Source organism: Scyliorhinus torazame, chromosome 5 (assembly GCF_047496885.1).
Source record: "Scyliorhinus torazame isolate Kashiwa2021f chromosome 5, sScyTor2.1, whole genome shotgun sequence".
NCBI classification, from domain to species: Eukaryota; Metazoa; Chordata; class Chondrichthyes; order Carcharhiniformes; family Scyliorhinidae; genus Scyliorhinus; species Scyliorhinus torazame.
Window position 1 is genome coordinate 288,642,158 of NC_092711.1, and position 18,570 is coordinate 288,660,727.

At 51.6% G+C, this 18,570-nt stretch overlaps 1 protein-coding gene across 1 annotated transcript in view; it reads right to left on the bottom strand.

The window, feature by feature from the left end:
• The window catches only part of alg13 (ALG13 UDP-N-acetylglucosaminyltransferase subunit), a 137,363-nt gene extending 119,514 nt beyond the window's left edge, over nucleotides 1-17,849 (bottom strand). The window contains exons 1-2 of the mRNA XM_072501533.1: nucleotides 17,688-17,849; nucleotides 8,759-8,921 (exon numbers count right to left, since the gene is read on the bottom strand). Of these exons, the coding sequence (XP_072357634.1) occupies nucleotides 8,759-8,921; nucleotides 17,688-17,768 (244 nt within the window). The 5' untranslated portion in view covers nucleotides 17,769-17,849. The remainder of the gene's footprint in view (nucleotides 1-8,758; nucleotides 8,922-17,687) is intronic.
• Nucleotides 17,850-18,570: the final 721 nt, after the last annotated feature.

The following is an 18,570-nucleotide window of genomic DNA, read 5'->3' on the forward strand; positions in this document are numbered from 1 at the left end:
TCCTCAAAATAAAGCGCCTCACCCTAGCCACCGCCATCGAAACCTGCGTCCTCCACGAAAACGCGACCAGCCGGTACTCCCAATTCCAGGCGGCCGAATCGACACGGCAGGGGCCCTAGGAGGCCGAGCGGGTCCAGTTGATCGAGTTCCCCGCGGCCCGGACGAGGGCGGCCATTTCGCGCGCTTTTCGAGGCCACCCGCGCTTGTACGCGCCAAAAGGGACGTTGACGCAGAGAGACGTGATGCGCAGGCGCACTCTACGCAGGACCGCACCGTGCATGCGCGGTGGCGCAACGAACGCCATGACGTCACGACGTGCGGCAACTGTGGATCCGCACACTTAAAGCGGCAATGTCCAGCCAAAACGCGACAATGCCTCCGCTGTGGTAGGATGGGCCACTACGCTGTCTGCTGTGCTGTAGAGCAGTTCAACCTGCCAACTCTCCCCAATTCCGCCAGCCTCGCAGGGACGTGAGGGCCATTCAGCTCCCATACACCGAGTCATATCCTCGTGCAGACCGGTGATACCGACGACCGGGAACCCTTCCGCGTTGTGGTAATAGACAGGAACCGGATGTCCCCAGGTACGACCCACCAGCCGATGCCAGTGCACAGCATTAATCCGGGTGATGAATGGTGTGCCACCCTAACGGTCAACCGATCACCAATCGCATTCCGCTTAGACACTGGTACCTCCGCCAATCTCATTGCATGGTCAGCCTTCCACACCTTGAAGGTCAAATCACCGATTCGGCCATCCCACTGTCAGCTGGTCAATTACAACGGGAACATCATCCCGGCCATGGGGTCCTGCCAGCTCGAGGTTGCACACAATTCATACACAGCCACACTGTCTTTTGAGATAGTTGGATCCTCGAAGGACTCTCTGTTAGGCGCACAGGCATGCAAGATCCTCCACCTCGTTCAGCGGGTACACACTCTGTCTCCAGAAGGCATGTCCGACTTCCCGGATGCAGACTTTAGGGCGCAGCTCCACTCGCTCCTCGCCCACAACCAGGAAGTTTCAAGGGCATGGGCACACTGCCCTACACTTACAGAATACGGCTCAAACCGGACGCCACCCTGGTCATTCACGCACCTCGTAGAGTCCCAGCACCACTCAAGGACCGCCTCAAGCAGCAGCTGCAGGATCTGCAGGACCAAGGAGTGCTTTCCTGGGTCACGGAGCCAACGCCATGGGTCAGCTCCATGGTGTGCGTAAAAAAGCCCTTTGGCGAGCTCCGGATCATCGACCCGAAAGACCTGAACAATAACATCATGAGGGAACACTACCCCATACCCAAACGGGAAGAAATCACGAGCGAAATGGCCCGGGCTAAAATTTTCACCAAGCTTGATGCCTCAAAGGGTTTTTGGCAGATTCAGCTGGATCAGTCCAGCAGGAGTGCACTTTCAACACTCCCTTTGGCAGATACTGCTACAATAGGATGCCGTTTGGCATCATCTCGGCACCTGAGGTGTTTCATTGCATCATGGAACAGATGATGGAGGGCATCGAAGGGGTGCGCGTCTATGTTGACGACGTCATCATCTGGTCCACCACACCACAGGAGCACATCAGTCGTCTCCAGCGTGTCTTTGCACGGTTACAAGATCATGGCCTGCGCCTCAACCGAGCCTTGTGTTCTTTTGGCCAAACTGAGCTAAAGTTTCTGGGGGACCACATATCCCGGTTAGGGGTGCGTCCGGATGCGGACAAAGTGGCAGCTATTGCAGCCACGCCGCAGCCGGCAGACAAAAAGGCAGTGCTACGGTTTCTCGGGATGGTCAACTTCCTGGGGAAGTTTAACCTTGCCTCGCACACAACGGCTCTTCGCCACCTGGTCAAGAAGACTACGTAATTCCAGTGGCTGCCCGCACACCAGAAGGAATGGGAGGAGCTCAAGATCAAGCTCACCACCGCCCCTGTATTGGCGTTCTTCGACACTACTCGGGACACAAAGATCTCGACGGATGCCAGCCAGTCCGGCATTGGGGCGGTACTCCTGCAACGGGACGACACTGCACCATGGGCCCCGGTCCCCTATGCCTCGCAGGCCATGACCCCCACAGAACAGCACTATGCGCAGATTGAAAAGGAGTGCCTGGGTTTGTTAACCGGCATCGATAAATTCCATGACTATGTGTATGGTCTTCCGCAGTTCACTGTGGAGACTGACCATCGCCCCCTGGTCGGCATCATTCAGAAGGACCTCAACGAGATGACCCCTCACCTCCCGCGCATTCTGCTCAAGCTCCGGAGGTACGACTTCCAACTTGTCTACAACCCGGGAAAGGACCTCATCATCGCGGATGCCCTGTCCAGAGCAGTGGGCACACCCAAATCGGAGGGGTTCGTTTGTCAGGTCGACGCACACGTAGCCTTCACATCGGCCAATCTGCCGCCTACTGATGCACGTCTGGCCCACATTCGCCGTGAGACTGCGGCTGACCCCCTTCTACAACGTGTGATGCGCCACATGACGGAAGGGTGGCTCAAGGGCAGTGCCCACAATTCTACAATGTCCGGGACAACTTGGCTGTCATTGATGGTGTCCTCCTAAAGTTGGACCGGATTGTGATCCCACACAGCATGCACCGGCTTGTCCTCGAACAATTGCACGAAGGCAATCTCAGGGTTGAAAAGTGCAGGCGGAGGGCCCGAGAAGCTGTGTACTGGCCAGGCATCAGCAATGACATCGCCAACATGGTGCTCAATTGCACCACCTGCCAAGGGTTTCAGCCGGCGCAACCCCCTGAGACACTTCAGCCCCATGAGTTGGTAACGTCCCCCTGGGCAAAGGTGGGTGTGGACCTCTTTCATGCGCTCGGCAGGGACTACGTCATTATAATTGACTATTTTTCCAATTATCCGGAGGTCATACGCCTGCACGACTTGACATCATCAGCTGTCATCAGAGCATGCAAAGAAACCTTCGCTCGCCATGGCATTCCGCTTGCCGTCATGTCAGACAACGGGCCCTGTTTTGCGAGCCAAGAATGGTCTTCTTTTGCCGCTTCATACGGCTTCACACACGTGACCTCCAGCCCTTTGCATCCCCAGTCGAATGGCAAAGCGGAAAAGGGAGTCTATCGTGAAGCGGCTCCTCTGCAAGGCTGCTGATGCCGGATCTGACTTCTGTTTAGCCCTGCTGGCCTATCGCTCGGCCCCACTGTCCACAGGTCTCTCGCCAGCCCAGCTGTTGATGGGTCGCACCCTCAGGACCACTGTGCCGTCCATTCATGTTCCTAAACCCGACCATGCTCCAGTACTGCAAAGGATGCAACAGCAGCGTGCTCAGCAGAAGGTGGCACATGACACTCGGGCAACTGATCTTCCTGCCCTGGCGCCTGGAGACAACGGGTGGCTGGTCGGCAACCGCTGCGTGGCTCCCCGCTCGTTCCTGGTTCGCATGCCTGATGGCTCCATTCGCCGGCGTAATCGCCGGGCCCTTCGGCTGCTTCCGCGCTCGCTACGTGATCATGCACCGGTGCCACACCCTCCTGCTGTCCCTGATGTCGACTTCGTGGAGCTTCCTGCCACTCTGCCTACTTCTCTCTTGCCCGTGGCCAGGCCCATTCCTCAGCCGGTGGATCCTGACCCACCCTTGAAGCGGTCAACCCGAATTCGTCGCCCACCTAATAAACTGAACTTCTGAGCCTGTCTGCACATTGGACTCACTGACTTGTTGTGCAATAATGTTAACGTGTTTCTTTCTTGTCGTTCCAGGAGTTCTTTTTCGATATTTGATGATTGCACTTGTTTTGTTTGTGGTACAACCTCAAAGAACAAGAACAAAGAAATGTACAGCACAGGAACAGGCCCTTCGGCCCTCCAAGCCCGTGACGACCATGCTGCCCGACTAAACTACAATCTTCTACACTTCCTGGGTCCGTATCCCTCTATTCCCATCCTATTAATGTATTTGTTAAGATGCCCCTTAAATGTCACTATCGTCCCTGCTTCCACCACCTCCTCCGGTAGCGAGTTCCAGGCACCCACTACCCTCTGCGTAAAAAACTTGCCTCGTACATCTACTCTAAACCTTGCCCCTCTCACCTTAAACCTATGCCCCCTAGTAATTGACCCCTCTACCCCGGGGAAAAGCCTCTGACTATCCACTCTGTCTATGCCCCTCATAATTTTGTAGATCTCTATCAGGTCGTCCCTCAACCTCCTTCGTTCCAGTGAGAACAAACCAAGTTTATTCAACCGCTCCTCATAGCTAATGCCCTCCATACCAGGCAACATTCTGGTAAATCTCTTCTGCACCCTCTCTCAAGTCTCCACATCCTTCTGGTAGTGTGGCGACCAGAATTGAACACTAAACTCCAAGTGTGGCCTAACTAAGGTTCTATACAGCTGCAACATGACTTGCTAATTCTTATACTCAATGCCCCGGCCAATGAAGGCAAGCATGCCGTATGACTTCTTGACTACCTTCTCCACCTGTGTTGCCCCTTTCAGTGACCTGTCGACCTGTACTCCTAGATCTCTTTGACTCTCAATACTCTTGAGGGTTCTACCATTCACTGTATATTCACCTACCTGCATTAGACCTTCCAAAATGCATTACCTCACATTTGTCCGGATTAAACGCCATCTGCCATCTCTCCGCCCAAGTCTCCAAACAATCTAAATCCTGCTGTATCCTCTGACAGTCCTCATAGCTATCCGCAATTCCACCAACCTTTGTGTCATCTGCAAACTTACTAATCAGACCAGTTACATTTTCCTCCAAATCATTTATATATACTACAAACAGCAAAGGTCCCAGCACTGATCCCTGTGGAACACCACTGGTCACAGCCCTCCAATTAGAAAAGCATCCTTCCATTGCTACTCTCTGCCTTCTATGACCTAGCCAGTTCTGTATCCACCGTGCCAGCTCACCCCTGATCCCGTGTGACTTCACCTTTTGTACTAGTCTACCATGAGGGACCTTGTCAAAGGCCTTACTGAAGTCCATATAGACTATATCCACTGCCCTACCTGCATCAATCATCTTAGTGACCTCCTCGAAAAACTCTATCAAGTTAGTGAGACACGACCTCCCCTTCACAAAACCATGCTGCCTCTCACTAATACGTCCATTTGCTTCCAAATGGGAGTAGATCCTGTCTCGAAGAATTCTCTCCAGTAATTTCCCTACCACTGAAGTAAGGCTCACCGGCCTGTAGTTCCCTGGATTATCCTTGCTACCCTTCTTAAACAGAAGAACAACATTGGCTATTCTCCAGTCCTCCGGGACATCCCCTGAAGACAGTGAGGATCCAAAGATTTCTGTCAAGGCCTCAGCAATTTCCTCTCCAGCCTCCTTCAGTATTCTGGGGTAGATCCCATCAGGCCCTGGGGACTTATCTACCTTAATATTTTTTAAGACACCCAACACCTCGTCTTTTTGGATCTCAATGTGACCCAGGCTATCTACACACCCTTCTCCAGACTCAACATCTACCAATTTCTTCTCTTTGGTGAATACTGATGCAAAGTATTAATTTAGTACCTCGCCCATTTCCTCTGGCTCCACACATAGATTCCCTTGCCTATCCTTCAGTGGGCCAACCCTTTCCCTGGCTACCCTCTTGCTTTTTATGTACGTGTAAAAAGCCGTGGGATTTTCCTTAACCCTATTTGCCAATGACTTTTCGTGACCCCTTCTAGCCCTCCTGACTCCTTGCTTAAGTTCCTTCCTACTTTCCTTATATTCCACGCAGGCTTCGTCTGTTCCCAGCCTTTTAGCCCTGACAAATGCCTCCTTTTTCTTTTTGACGAGGCCTACAATATCTCTCGTTATCCAAGGTTCCCGAAAATTGCCGTATTTATCCTTCTTCCTCACAGGAACATGCCGGTCCTGAATTCCTTTCAACTGACACTTGAAAGCCTCCCACATGTCAGATGTTGATTTGCCCTCAAACATCCGCCCCCAATCTATGTTCTTCAGTTCCCACCTAATATTGTTATAATTAGCCTTCCCCCAATTTAGCACATTCATCCTAGGACCACTCTTATCCTTGTCCACCAGTACTTTAAAACTTACTGAATTGTGGTCACTGTTACCGAAATGCTCCCCTACTGAAACATCTACCACCTGGCCGGGCTCATTCCCCAATACCAGGTCCAGTACCGCCCCTTCCCTAGTTGGACTGTCTACATATTGTTTTAAGAAGCCCTCCTGGATGCTCCTTACAAACTCCGCCCCGTCTAAGCCCCTGGCACTAAGTGAGTCCCAGTCAATATTGGGGAAGTTGAAGTCTCCCATCACCACAACCCTGTTGTTTTTACTCTTTTCCAAAATCTGTCTACCTATCTGCTCCTCTATCTCCCGCTGGCTGTTGGGAGGCCTGTAGTAAACCCCAACATTGTGACTGCACCCTTCTTATTCCTGATCTCTACCCATATAGCCTCACTGCCCTCTGAGGTGTCCTCCCGCAGTACAGCTGTGATATTCTCCCTAACCAGTAGCGCAACTCCGCCTCCCCTTTTACATCCCCCTCTATCCCGCCTGGAACATCTAAATCCTGGAACTTTTAGCTGCCAATCCTGCCCTTCCCTCAACCAGGTCTCTGTAATGGCAACAACATCATAATTCCAAGTACTAATCCAAGCTCTAAGTTCATCTGCCTGACCCGTAATACTTCTTGCATTAAAACATATGCACTTCAGACCCGCTGTGTTCAGCAACTTCTCCCTGTCTGCTCTGCCTCAGAGCCCCACTGTCCCTATTCTCTAGTTCTCCCTCAATGCTCTCACCTTCTGACCTATTGCTCCCGTGCCCACCACCCTCGTTGCTCTGTTGCACCTGACAGCTTCCTATGTATATATTTTAGCCTCATGTACATGTTGTAAATATTGCACACACATACTCAGATGCACTCAGTACACACCAATATTTATTACCATGTAGGCACATATCTTTGTGAAAAGGGGGGATGTCATGATATCCATATTAACATATCATGGTGCAATCACACACACACACTGATGGACAGGTAGATGGACCAACCAACACACACACACATCGCAGCCAATCACCAGTGAGAGCACACGCACTATAAAACAGGGAACACCACAGTTCCCGCTCATTCTACCAGGAGATAGCTCAGAACACAGAGCTCACAGCGTGCCACTCAGACATACACCATGTGCTGAGTGCCTCACAAAGATAGTGCTAGGGCTGGGTCCACAGGTTAGCTGGTGAAGTACGAACCATAGCCAGAAGTTAATAGTTATTATTGTACAGAATAATAAAACAGAGTTGTACCATCCACAAACGTGTTGGTTCGTTTGTGTATCGGAACACACAACACGACACCTTCTGCTGGAAATACTTTTAAATTAATCCATGATGGTGTTGTCATTGAGGCAGCAGATAGTATCAGAAACATATAATCTAGGAGACAATTGTGATTTTTTTTTTTGCTAAAATTGGGCATCAAACAGGACGCAAATAATAAGTGCATTGTGTGTTGCTGACTCAAAGGTATTCAAACAAAGTACCTAGTTCTAGAGGAACAGAATATTAAAGCAGGGAGGTAATGTCGGGAGGTAATATCTACAGGATAAAGGTTTTTAAAAACATGAATGGGTTCGACAGCATAGATGTGGAGAAACCATTTCCATACGTGGGTGAATCTAGAACAAAGGGGGATAAAAATAAGATAACCAGTAACAGAACAAATGAAGAATTTACAAGGAGTTTCTTCCACACAATGGCGAAAACCTGAAACTTGCTGTTCAAGCATAGAGAATCGACACATATAAGGGGAGGCCTGAGGCCTGCATGAGGGAGAAGGGATTTGAGGGATAGGAGGGCAGGGTTGAAATAGTCTCATGCAGTGTATAAACACAGGCATGGATCAGCTGGACAAAATGACTAGTTTCTATGCTGAAAATTCTATGGAATTACCACAAGCCTGAGTAACAATTGCAAGAAAATAATGGCATTATATTTTAAATTAATAGCTGAATGATGGTTAAATTCCATTATTACAATTTTTACCCTGAACACTGAGTTTCTCTCTCGAATGTTTATTGAATTTATCTGGCGAGTTAAATGAGCGAGTACAGGTCACAGATTCCATCTCCAGTCTGTGCTGTTAGCTGATCTCGTGCACAATAGTAGTTGGAGCATTATAATTAGCTTTAGTGCTGCTTGGCTAAGCAAAGGAAAATCTGCCAGGTTTCCTGTTCATTATCCGGAGACACTTGCTGAAAGGGAGTCACAGTAACTGTGAAGGACAGCAATATATTGCCACGTCAGGATGGTATGTGACTTGGAGGGAACATGCAGGTGGTTGTGTTCTCATATGCCTGCTGCCTTTGTATTTCTAGGCAGTAAGGGTCAGGGATTTGGAAGAAGCACCAGAAGACATTATATTTACATTACCGAGTCATCAACAGAGGATTTATGCTTCATTACACCTCCCTTTTCCTTAGACAGCCATCATATTGACCTCAAGACATTATCACTTCTTCTCTCGCCGTAGATGCTGCCATACCTGCTGAAATTTTCAGCACTTCCTGGTTTTATTTCTGATCTCCAGCATTTGAAATATTTTGCTTTTATTATCATATTGCTGTTTGTGGGAGTTTGCCTTGAGCAAATTGGCTGCCACATTTCGAGCACGTTTACACTTCAACAAGTACTTCAATGTATGTAAAGTGCTTTGGTCATGAAAGGCACTTTATAAGTGCAACTCTTTTTTCTTTCTTATTAACACACAGAATCAACACTCACTGGAGATGAACACTCACCAGCATGACTAATAACGAGTGCGGAATTCTGTATGTCACCTGCTATTGAATCCTTGAACCTATAAACCTCACGAGTAAAATCTGATCCAAGTAAAGGCTTTGGTTCAACAGAGCCCCGGCCAATCTGAAGTATCAGCTTCCTGTAGCCCAAATCTTGAAGAATCTAAGGGTGAACAATAAAGTGATATGGGAAGAAGGCCAACAAATCTGAACAGGATAAGAATCAGCAATAACCCAATATTACAATAATGGGGCAGATCCTACATTAATTCAGTGGAGCAGTTGTGCAAACACAAGATTAATAAGTCTTATGGGTTGTAAAAGATGCATCTAATGATTCTTAAAGAACTAAAGGAGAAAACTGCCAGAACTCTGGCACAAATCTTGCAGAAATCACTGAATACAGGAGAGATGCCAGAGGACCAGATGTTCTTCCCATTTAAAAAAAGGTCAGTACGAAGTCTTACAACACCAGGTTAAAGTCCAACAGGTTTGTTTCGATGTCACTAGCTTTCGGAGCGCTGCTCCTTCCTCAGGTGAATCTGAGGTAGCAGATAAAAGGGATTAAAAAAGGTAGCAAAGATAACTCAGAAAATAGAGACCAGAGAGTTCAACATTCATAATTAGTAAGGCTATGGAGGCCAGTATTAAGATTGTGCAGCACCTGGATATAAATAAAATGATAAACAATAGCTAATTTGGATTAATGAAGGCCAATGCAACCTATTTATTGATTTTCTTTGAAGGTGTGACAAAGGATCTTAGTAAGTGGACGTAATATACTTGGATATCAGAATGGTTTCTGATTTCCTCTGGAAAGGCTGCGACTGAAAATAAATTTTTAAAAATCGGGAATTATTCTAGAGTGAATGCTTAATTGATTACTGATAGAACCCAGAATGAGGTGGCACACGAATTGTGATCAGCCTTAGCAAATGTTCCCAGTGGGGTCTCTAAGTGATCTGCTTTTCATTCCCTGAATCCCATTCCTTCCTTGGCCAAAATCTTTGAAATACTTTCAAGTGCAGTGACTATTGTCATGCAGAGAAATGTGGTAGCCATCTTGAATTCAACATTCTGCAAACAACAATCAGACAAATGAGCAGTTTTTGGTGTTGTTAATTGGGAAGTGTTGGTCCTCGCCTGGAGAACTCCAAAGATGTGTAGGTTAGGTGGATTTGCCAACTCTTTTTAGGTCAACCAATTATAAGAAAGGAAACAAACTTAGGATAAAGCAAAAAGGGCCGCTCCTGATAGGGGCACTGCCATGAACGCAACAAAGATCAACGGAAACTTAAAAACATCAAATGAGAGTGCAATTAAAGGAGTCAATAAAGCACTCCACCCCTGCGGTATCAACCGGGCAGGGAAGGCCTAGATGGTGCCTATGGACACCGCATGCTCCATTTCCAGGGACACCCGGCTGCAAATAAAGCCACAGAAGAGGGGCAGACAGTCTGGTCGGACGACCCCCTCAAGTCGTCTGCTGCCTGGACCTATAAATGGTGAGCAGGCCCAAATCACAAGGAGGTCCTCTGCCTTCTCCGCACCGGGTGCCTGCAGATCAGGAGTGTGGGGTTGAAGTGCAAACAAAACCTCAACAAAATTTTTCTGGAAAACTAAAAAGGGAGTGCAGCCCATAACATGTAACATGGACCATGGACTCCACAAGGCTGCTCTTGGGAGTCCATGATCCGATGCAATCAGTGATTATACGGCACTGCTGCATACATCCCCCTCCACCCCACATTCCCAAGATTGAGGGGGAGGTCTCCTCCATAGAGGGATCTCCAGTGGGGACCTCAGCCGCTGGCTGGCAACAAGGCACGTCTTGGAGTGTCCGGGCGACGGGCAAGGATAAGGTGAAGGATGTGCAGCAGCAGCCTGTACAGAATACGTGCAGTTTGAAAAGGAACGGAGGGGGCAGCACAGTGGCACAGTGGGCTAGCCCTGCTACCTCACGGCGCCGAGGTCCCAGGTTCAATCCCGGCTCTGGTTCACTGTCCGTGTGGAGTTTGCACATTCTCCCCGTGTTTGCGTGGGTTTCACCCCCACAACCCAAAGATGTGCAGGCTAGGTGGATTGGCCACGCTAAATTGCCCCTTAATTGGGAAAAATGAATTGGGTACTCTAAATTTAGAAGAAAGAAAAAAGAAAAGGAACGGAGGCCATTTTCACGAGGCAGCTAGGATTGTGGGGCACCTGCCTCTGAGGAAGGTTTCAGGGCTTAGAGCCAATGAGGAATTCCCTCTCAGCAGAGGTTCGCTCAGACGGGAGACCACCACACACCTGTGCGACCTCTAGACCGTGAGTGCCATCGGGTCCGAGTATGACCGTTCTGAAGCCTCGGATGGCATCGGCTGCAAGCCGGATGTCCACTGTCGCACATTGTGCTAACTCGTGGAGTGTCATCAAGCCCACTCCTCCGCTACCCTGCACGTCCCCGATCCTAGTCAGCCCAGCAGCCACAGTCCGCTCCTCCACCAGCCACTCAAAATGGTATTGGTGGAGGTGCGGATTCCTGAGTAGCAGCTCCCTCTTGACAGCCATCACTACTGATGGGGGAGGGCTATGGCTCGAGGCGACCATGCTCCAAACTTTGAGATGGTCCTGGTAAAACACGGGCTGCACCTGCAGGGGTAACGAAGACCCCGCAGTTCTATGAATAGAGCTGCATGTCATAATTTAGGTTGTGCACCTGGCTGAAGAAATGAGTCGCCAGGGCACAACATCGTGAAGGGGGCTCAATGTAAAGATATCACTGCAAGGTCTGAAGCCGGAAGGTCGTCACTTGGAAACACAGGCACATCAGCTCCTCCAGGTTTAGAGGCATCAAGCCTCCCAGTGCCCTCTGGGCCATCCTGCAGTAGGTCCTCCCACAAAACTCTACAAGGATCCTCACTGGACTGATTCGGGGAGAAGAGGGCACTGTAGAAGCTTTGGGTTCGGTCCCTGATATCCACAGGGTCCGAGATGACAGGCCTGTAGTCGGGCAGCAGCATAAGGAGCTGCTGGCGGACCCCATGCCTTGTTTCCAAGCGAGTAGAAGGGGGAGCTGCTGTCCATGTCCGTGACGATCTGGATCCGTGACCTCAGGTATGTGCCACAGGACCCAACAAGTTGCAGGTCCTGCTGCATGCCCTTCTTCTATCTGTAGGCCAGCCACAGGGCAAGGTCCTCAGCGGGCTGACTGAGAGATGACTCCAGGTCGAGCACCTCCTTCTCCAACTCCTGGATTTCCGCCTCATTGTTGACCCACTCACAAAGGCATGCACTGAATCTTGCCCACGTCCCACCATAACCTCAAGGAGAGAAAACCTCCCCGCTTCCTTCTCCAGCCGGCCCAGAAGCGACGAAACAAGCCCAGAAACTCATCGTCCTCCAGCAGCAGGTTGTTAAAATGCCAACATGCAGACCCCGACTGAGCGCGAGATAGGCCAGCCTTGCCCACACTAGACGGTTTTCCGAGCACGGCACCTGCTGCACAGAGACCGTCGGGATGCGGGCAGGTACGCCCTTGAAATGTAGACAGTTGATTCAGGGCGCTCCAACCCCAGGCCTCACAAAGGTGAAGATGCTGGAGTCAGAACGGAGAGTCCGCCAGATGTCCACCAAGTCGAAGAATCCGACCAGGTTCCTTAACTTCACCACTGCACGAGAGCCGCACTGGGTACCGAGGCAGTCCCTTGTCCCAAGGGTGCGTTTAAAATCCCCCCGGACGATGCACTCACCCAGGGCGATGGTGCCAAGATGAGTGGACACCTTCTCGAAGTCATCTGTTGCTGGCCAGCCTGGGGAGGGTAGACATTCACAAAGTGAAGTACCTCACCCCCCTCGTGAACTGTCGGGTGCAGCAACCGGCCTGGCACTGGCTCCTTAACCCCCAAGATCTCCGGCTGACAATGTGGGGCCAACAAGATAGCTACCCCACCTAAATATGAGGTCAGATGGCTCACGTAGAGACCCCCCCCCCCCTCCTCCCTCGCCACTCCAGGACCACGTGGTTTTGTGTCTCAGAGCAGTGTGGGTTTCTCACAGGTTGCACGCAGCTTACTTCCCGTCTCAGAGGACCGAGATGTTCTGGAACCTGCAGAGCATGTCCTTGCTACCACTGATGTTGAGGCTGGCTGTGATCACCTCAATGTCAGCAGTAAGGTGCCACATTCGCCGTCACCTTTTTAGTGCTCGGATGGAGCACCCTCTGGTAACCGGCGAGGAGAAATTTAAGTTGCTCGATTATCTCCTGCCTCTTTTACATAGGCGCGGGAAGACTTAACAAGCAGCGCCACATCTGTCTACCAGTCGAGGGCTAGTTGCACTCGGCATTTGCGACCACGGTTTACACGTATAGATGCCAGGGAGTTCCGAGTTTTGGGGGGGGGGGGCGCTGATGTTGCGAGTCCACTGCCTCGCTACAGATGGACTATAAATCATCCCTGTGCCCCCCACCGAGCAGATGTCCTCCTCTGGGCAGATGCCTTCTGGGACCGATCTTTGAGTGTGGCAGATGGAACGGACCCACCAACTAGCCCTGGACCTGCCTTGATCCCACCCCCCCCCCGATCGTCGACAGAAGGGTTCGTTGCGGGCTCCTCTCAGGATATCGGGCCAGAGGGAGGTGGTGGCTCAGACCCAGCTCCTTCTGCAACCCAGGCCACCAGGTAGGTCCGGGAACAATTCCTGGAAAAGCTCCAGAATGGAGATTGGGAGGCCCGGCGTCGAAGGTTGGGGCGGAGGGGGCGCTGCTACAGTTCAGGGGCTAATATATGTTTCTCCTTTTAAGTTTCCCTGTGGGGGGTATGGTGTCGAGAGACAGGAGTCGGAGCACCACCCCCTCCGTACCGGGACGGGGGGGCGACCGTGAACGATGCTTCCACCCCCTCCAAGGAGTGGCACCGCTTACGGGGCAGGGGGGGCCTGCGCCGAGGAAACCTCCATCGCCCCCATTTCCCTCGGCACTCTGCCCCCAGTGCCGTGACATGGTTGCTTTCCTCACCGGCTCGGGGTCGTGTGCATTACCGCTACCACCCTTGCTGTCCTGCGCTGAAGCAACACTAGGCCCAGTGCCTGACGCTAAGACGTCAATGGGTCCAGTATGTGGTGGGGCGTCTGCGTGTTCTAGTAGCTCCAGAGCCGGTGTTCTGGGGCATAGGGTTGGAGGTGTCTGAACCCAACCCCCACCTCGTCTTTTCTGGGTCTTGCGGACGCCTTCCCTCCTCCATACCGGTGGCTGTGGTGTCAGTAGGCATTGGCGTGGCCTACCCCCGTTTGAGGGTGGTGGTGGGAAAGGGGGCAGCAGTGCCAGCTGCAGCCACCTTAGTGGCCACGGCAGCTTTGGAGGTGGGGCAATTCTTCCACATGTGCCTCACCTTCTTGCAGGCATGGCGCTGTACGCCATCTGCAGACTTGATGGGAGACTTCCAATCCCCTCTCTAATACCTCCTCCTGAGCCAGGCGGACAAAAGCCTGGTGCCGGAAGTAGATGTGCCATCCTTCAAGCCGAACGGTAGCGCCGCCACCTCATATCGCACCTCCCCCAGTAGTTGGAGGTGGATCTGGGGCGGCACGGTAGTAGTTGCTTCACAGTTCCAGGGTGCCAGGTTTGATTCCCGGCTCGGTCACTGTCTGTGCAGAGTGTGCACGTTCTCCCCGTGTCTGCGTGGGTTTCCTCTGGGTACTCCGGCTTCCTCCCACAGTCCAAAAATGTGCAAGTTAGGTGGATTGGCCATGATAAATTGCCCTAAGTCTCCAAAAAGGTTAGCTGTGGTTACTGGGATCAGGGGAGGCGTGGGCTTAAGTAGGTTGCTCTTTCCAAGAGCCGGTGCACTCGATGGGCCTCCTTCTGCACTGTAAATTCTATGAATCTATGTATGATCTCCGTAGGGAGATAGGGCGGGACGTTCAATAGTATGACACTCTCGGTGGACTCAAGAGGGTCCATCGTCACGTAGGCCCCGCCCACCGTGAGCCCCTTTTCAAGGGCGAGGTGGACTTCCCGCTCAGACCTCAGGAAAAACACGGCATTGCCTTACATGCGAGAGGCAGCCACAATGGCCAAGGGGCTGACGGCCCGGTCTATTGCCTCTGTGGTCATGGTGGGGTGAGCATAGTACTTAACCCCCAGCTTGCGGGTGAGCCCCCAGAATGGTGGCGGGGCTGCGGGGACAGTGGAGGCCGAGGAGGCCACCACCCCCGCATGTAGATGGAGTGGCGTTTAGGGCAAGTGCCACACCTGCCCCGATGTGGACTTTGTCGTGTCAGCAATCGTAAATAGGCTGGGGTGGGGTGGAAGAGTGAGGTGGTATAACGTACTCTCCCCCCATAAAGGTAAGCAGATCAGTGAGGAAAGGAAGGAGAGAGCAAGGGACACAGTGGGAGGGGGAGGATTGCGGCACAGGAGGATGGGGCACTGTGGATGGGCTTGTGCCTGTCACGGGAGACTCCCGTGCAGCTGGTTTATGGGAGAATAGGGGAGTGAAAGTAAGTCTTCAGCCCGGAAGGGGACCAGCAACTACAGTCCACACTCCCACCCTGGGGCGACCACGCCGATGGAAAGCGGGCATCCTCCCTGCCGCAAGAATCCACTGCTGTGCGAGTCTTCAACCCGGGTGGGGGTCAGCAAACACACCGTCTACCAGATCTGCACCCCACCCACGGACAAGCATACCTGATGGAATGAGAAGAAGTGTTTGTACTCTCTAAAAGGTGTTGTTGATGGGTGGGAGTTCCGGGCCATCCAAAAGAAACCACTGCCTCAGTGTTATATGAGAGTGCTCGCCTAAATTACCGCTTCAAAAAATGATGTGGCGTTTGTTCTACAACCTTCTAGGTGGGTGTTACCAACATAGGTGATAGTTACATGCTGACATCAACTTATTTGCGTACTACAGAATAAAAATTTCACAAATGAGGGGTGGCGAGAGGGTGCGAGATCCAACAATTGAAGTTTTAAAAATAACTCACTTCAGGGTCACAGATGTTCATCATGCCTGAAAACTGGCACAAACACCCATTCCATTTATGTAGCAGGTCTATGAATGACAAGGGTGGATGTCCCTCCAAGAGGAGATGCCCAGTATGAAAATGCAACTGAGCAAAATGTTTGAGGATCAATGTCCATATGAATCAATGCCCAGTAGGGAATGGCAATTAATTCTCCTTGGGATCTTTAATATGCCCATAATATAACTTTTACCAACTTTCAAGTACCAGGCTTTTGTCTAGGCTCATTATATGTGCTGTAGAGGAATTATCAAAATATCCCAGGAATGCTCCAGTTACAGCATAAAGTTGCTTAATGACTATTATCTCCAGGCCACAATTTGATGACATCTCCAAAATTTAAAAATTACATTTTTGATTCCAATTTAAATTTCAAAATGCATGATATTCGAACAGGTATGTATGAAAACAGTTCATAGGACTGACAGAGAAAATTCAGCACGTCTTTAATTTGGCTTTCAGCCCCACTCTCTGCTACATCTGCCCCACTTCGATCTCTCCCATCAAGCCCCTTCCCCACTCGCCCCCTCTCCCTGCCACACCTGTCCGCTTCTTCCACCATAGTCCTCTCTGCCCCTCTCCGCCACCATAATAATAATAATCGCTTATTGTCACAAGTAGGCTTCAATGAAGTTACTGTGAAAAGCCCCTAATTGCCACATTCCGGCGCCTGTTGGGGGAAGCTGGAACGGGAATTGAACCTGCGCTGCTGGTCTTGTTCTGCATTACAAGCCAGCTGTCTTAGCCCACTGTGCTAAACCAACCCCTAATATCCCTCCCCTCTCCTGCCATGCCTCTTCCCCACCCTCACCACATTCTTGCCACTCTCCACCACACCTCCCCAGACTGCATTTCCTCCTCATTCTGCCCAATTCACCCACGTCACCATCACATTCATTCCACCACTCCTGTCCCAATCACTCCTCCCCTCTTACACCCTCTCTGCCCTAATCCCCCTCCTCATTCCCTCTTTTCACTCCCACTCCGCCCCTGCATCTAACCTCCCCATCACTCCCACCTCCCCTACACTTCCTCGCCCCAACTCCCTGCTCCCCCTCACTCTGCTGCCCCACACCCCCTCCCGCTCCACCCTCCCTCCCTTCACTCCACCCCTAAAGCTGCAATACCCCAACTCATAGGCCCTCCCCCTCCAACATTGTCCTTTCTAACACTCACCCTATCCCCCTCCCTCCCCATTTCGCCTGCTCACCCCCCCTCCCATCTCACTTCCACCCGCTCCATCTTCCTCTTATCCCCTCCAACCCCTTCCATCAAATCTTTCCCAATCCCTTCCATTATCTGCCGTTGTTCCCTCCTTATCCATCACCCCCTCTCACACCACCCTTCATGTTCCCCCTAACTCATCCCCTTATTCCAACCCCTCACCCTCTCTCCCACTATCACTCCCTCACCCCAGACTCTGCCCTCACCCCCAGACTCCGCCCTCACCCCCAGACTGCACCCTCACCCCAGACCCTACCCTCACTCCCACTCTGCCCTCACCCCCAGACTCTGCCCTCACCCCCACTCTGCCCTCACTCCCTCACCTCAGACTCCACCCACACCTGACGCCACCCTCACCCCCAGACTACACCCTCATTCCCTCACCCCCAGACTCTGCCCTCACTCCCCAGACTCCGCCCTCACCCCATCTCCACCCTCACCCCGACTCTGCCCTCACCCAACTCCTCCCTCACCCCCAGACTCCCCCACTCACTGACTCCTCTCCCCGCCCAACTCCCTCTCCCCCATGGTCCCTCACTTTGCCCTTCACCCCCGCTTCATCCTTTACACCCTCAGGCCTCCGCAATTGCTCCTCACTCAGTTTCTGCGCCTCCTCCTCGCTCCTTACTTCCCCCAATCCCATCCTGCCCTCTCATTCCACTCCTCATTACTCCCCCCTCCCCCAGTCTCGGAGTCCACCCACCCGCGCCGTCCTTGCCGATGACACCTCCTGGATGAGTTGATCGAAACTCGTTGTTCCGACCGTCACAAACACCGACTCCATTTGCAGCCGAATCTGGGAGGCCGCAACCGCCAGAGGCGGGTGGCCGACCGAAGGTGCTCGGGTGGCCGAGCAGCGGAAACACAGCGGTGGCACCGTGCGCTTTTCTCAAGCACGTCTTCCTATACCTTTCCCCTTTCTGTGTTATCTGATGTTTAACCCCCAGCAAATACAGAGAGTGTTGTGATGTGCAAGGTAGATGTCATCCCTAGCGTGAGAGAGTGCAGAATATTTCAATATCTCTCAATTGATATTCATATACAAGCCATTTGTCAGCAAAAATCATTCAATAACAAAAACCCTGACTATCCTGAGCTTGTTTGTAATAGCTGCCTTACAAGAAATATCCCAGTGGGAGACCCAGTATTGAACCTGGAGACTATGGGTGAGATTCTCCGTTAGCCGACGGCGAAATTGGGAAAAGCGACTGGGCGGAGAATAGATCCGACGGCAAAATCACACAGTGTGCAGATTTGATGTCAAATCGTTATTCTCCATCACCTCTACAGCGGCGTCAGTGGGGTCCGGAATGTATGTATAGTAGACACCGTTTGCATATCAGTATTCTTCGGGGCCTCCGTGATGCTCCACCTCCGATGGGCCGAGTTCCCGGTGGCGTGGTTCACTTGTGCTCTTAAAAATCATGAAACCGGCGTTATGAATAGGGAGAGAGGGGGTACAGAAAGTGTCCAACATCGCCATGGTTTGGTGACAATTGTGCCATTGGGGGGGGCGGGGGGGGGGGGGAGAGAGAGAGTGGTATCTGCCAGGGCGTGGCCAGGATCTGGCCTGTGGAGTCAGGGTG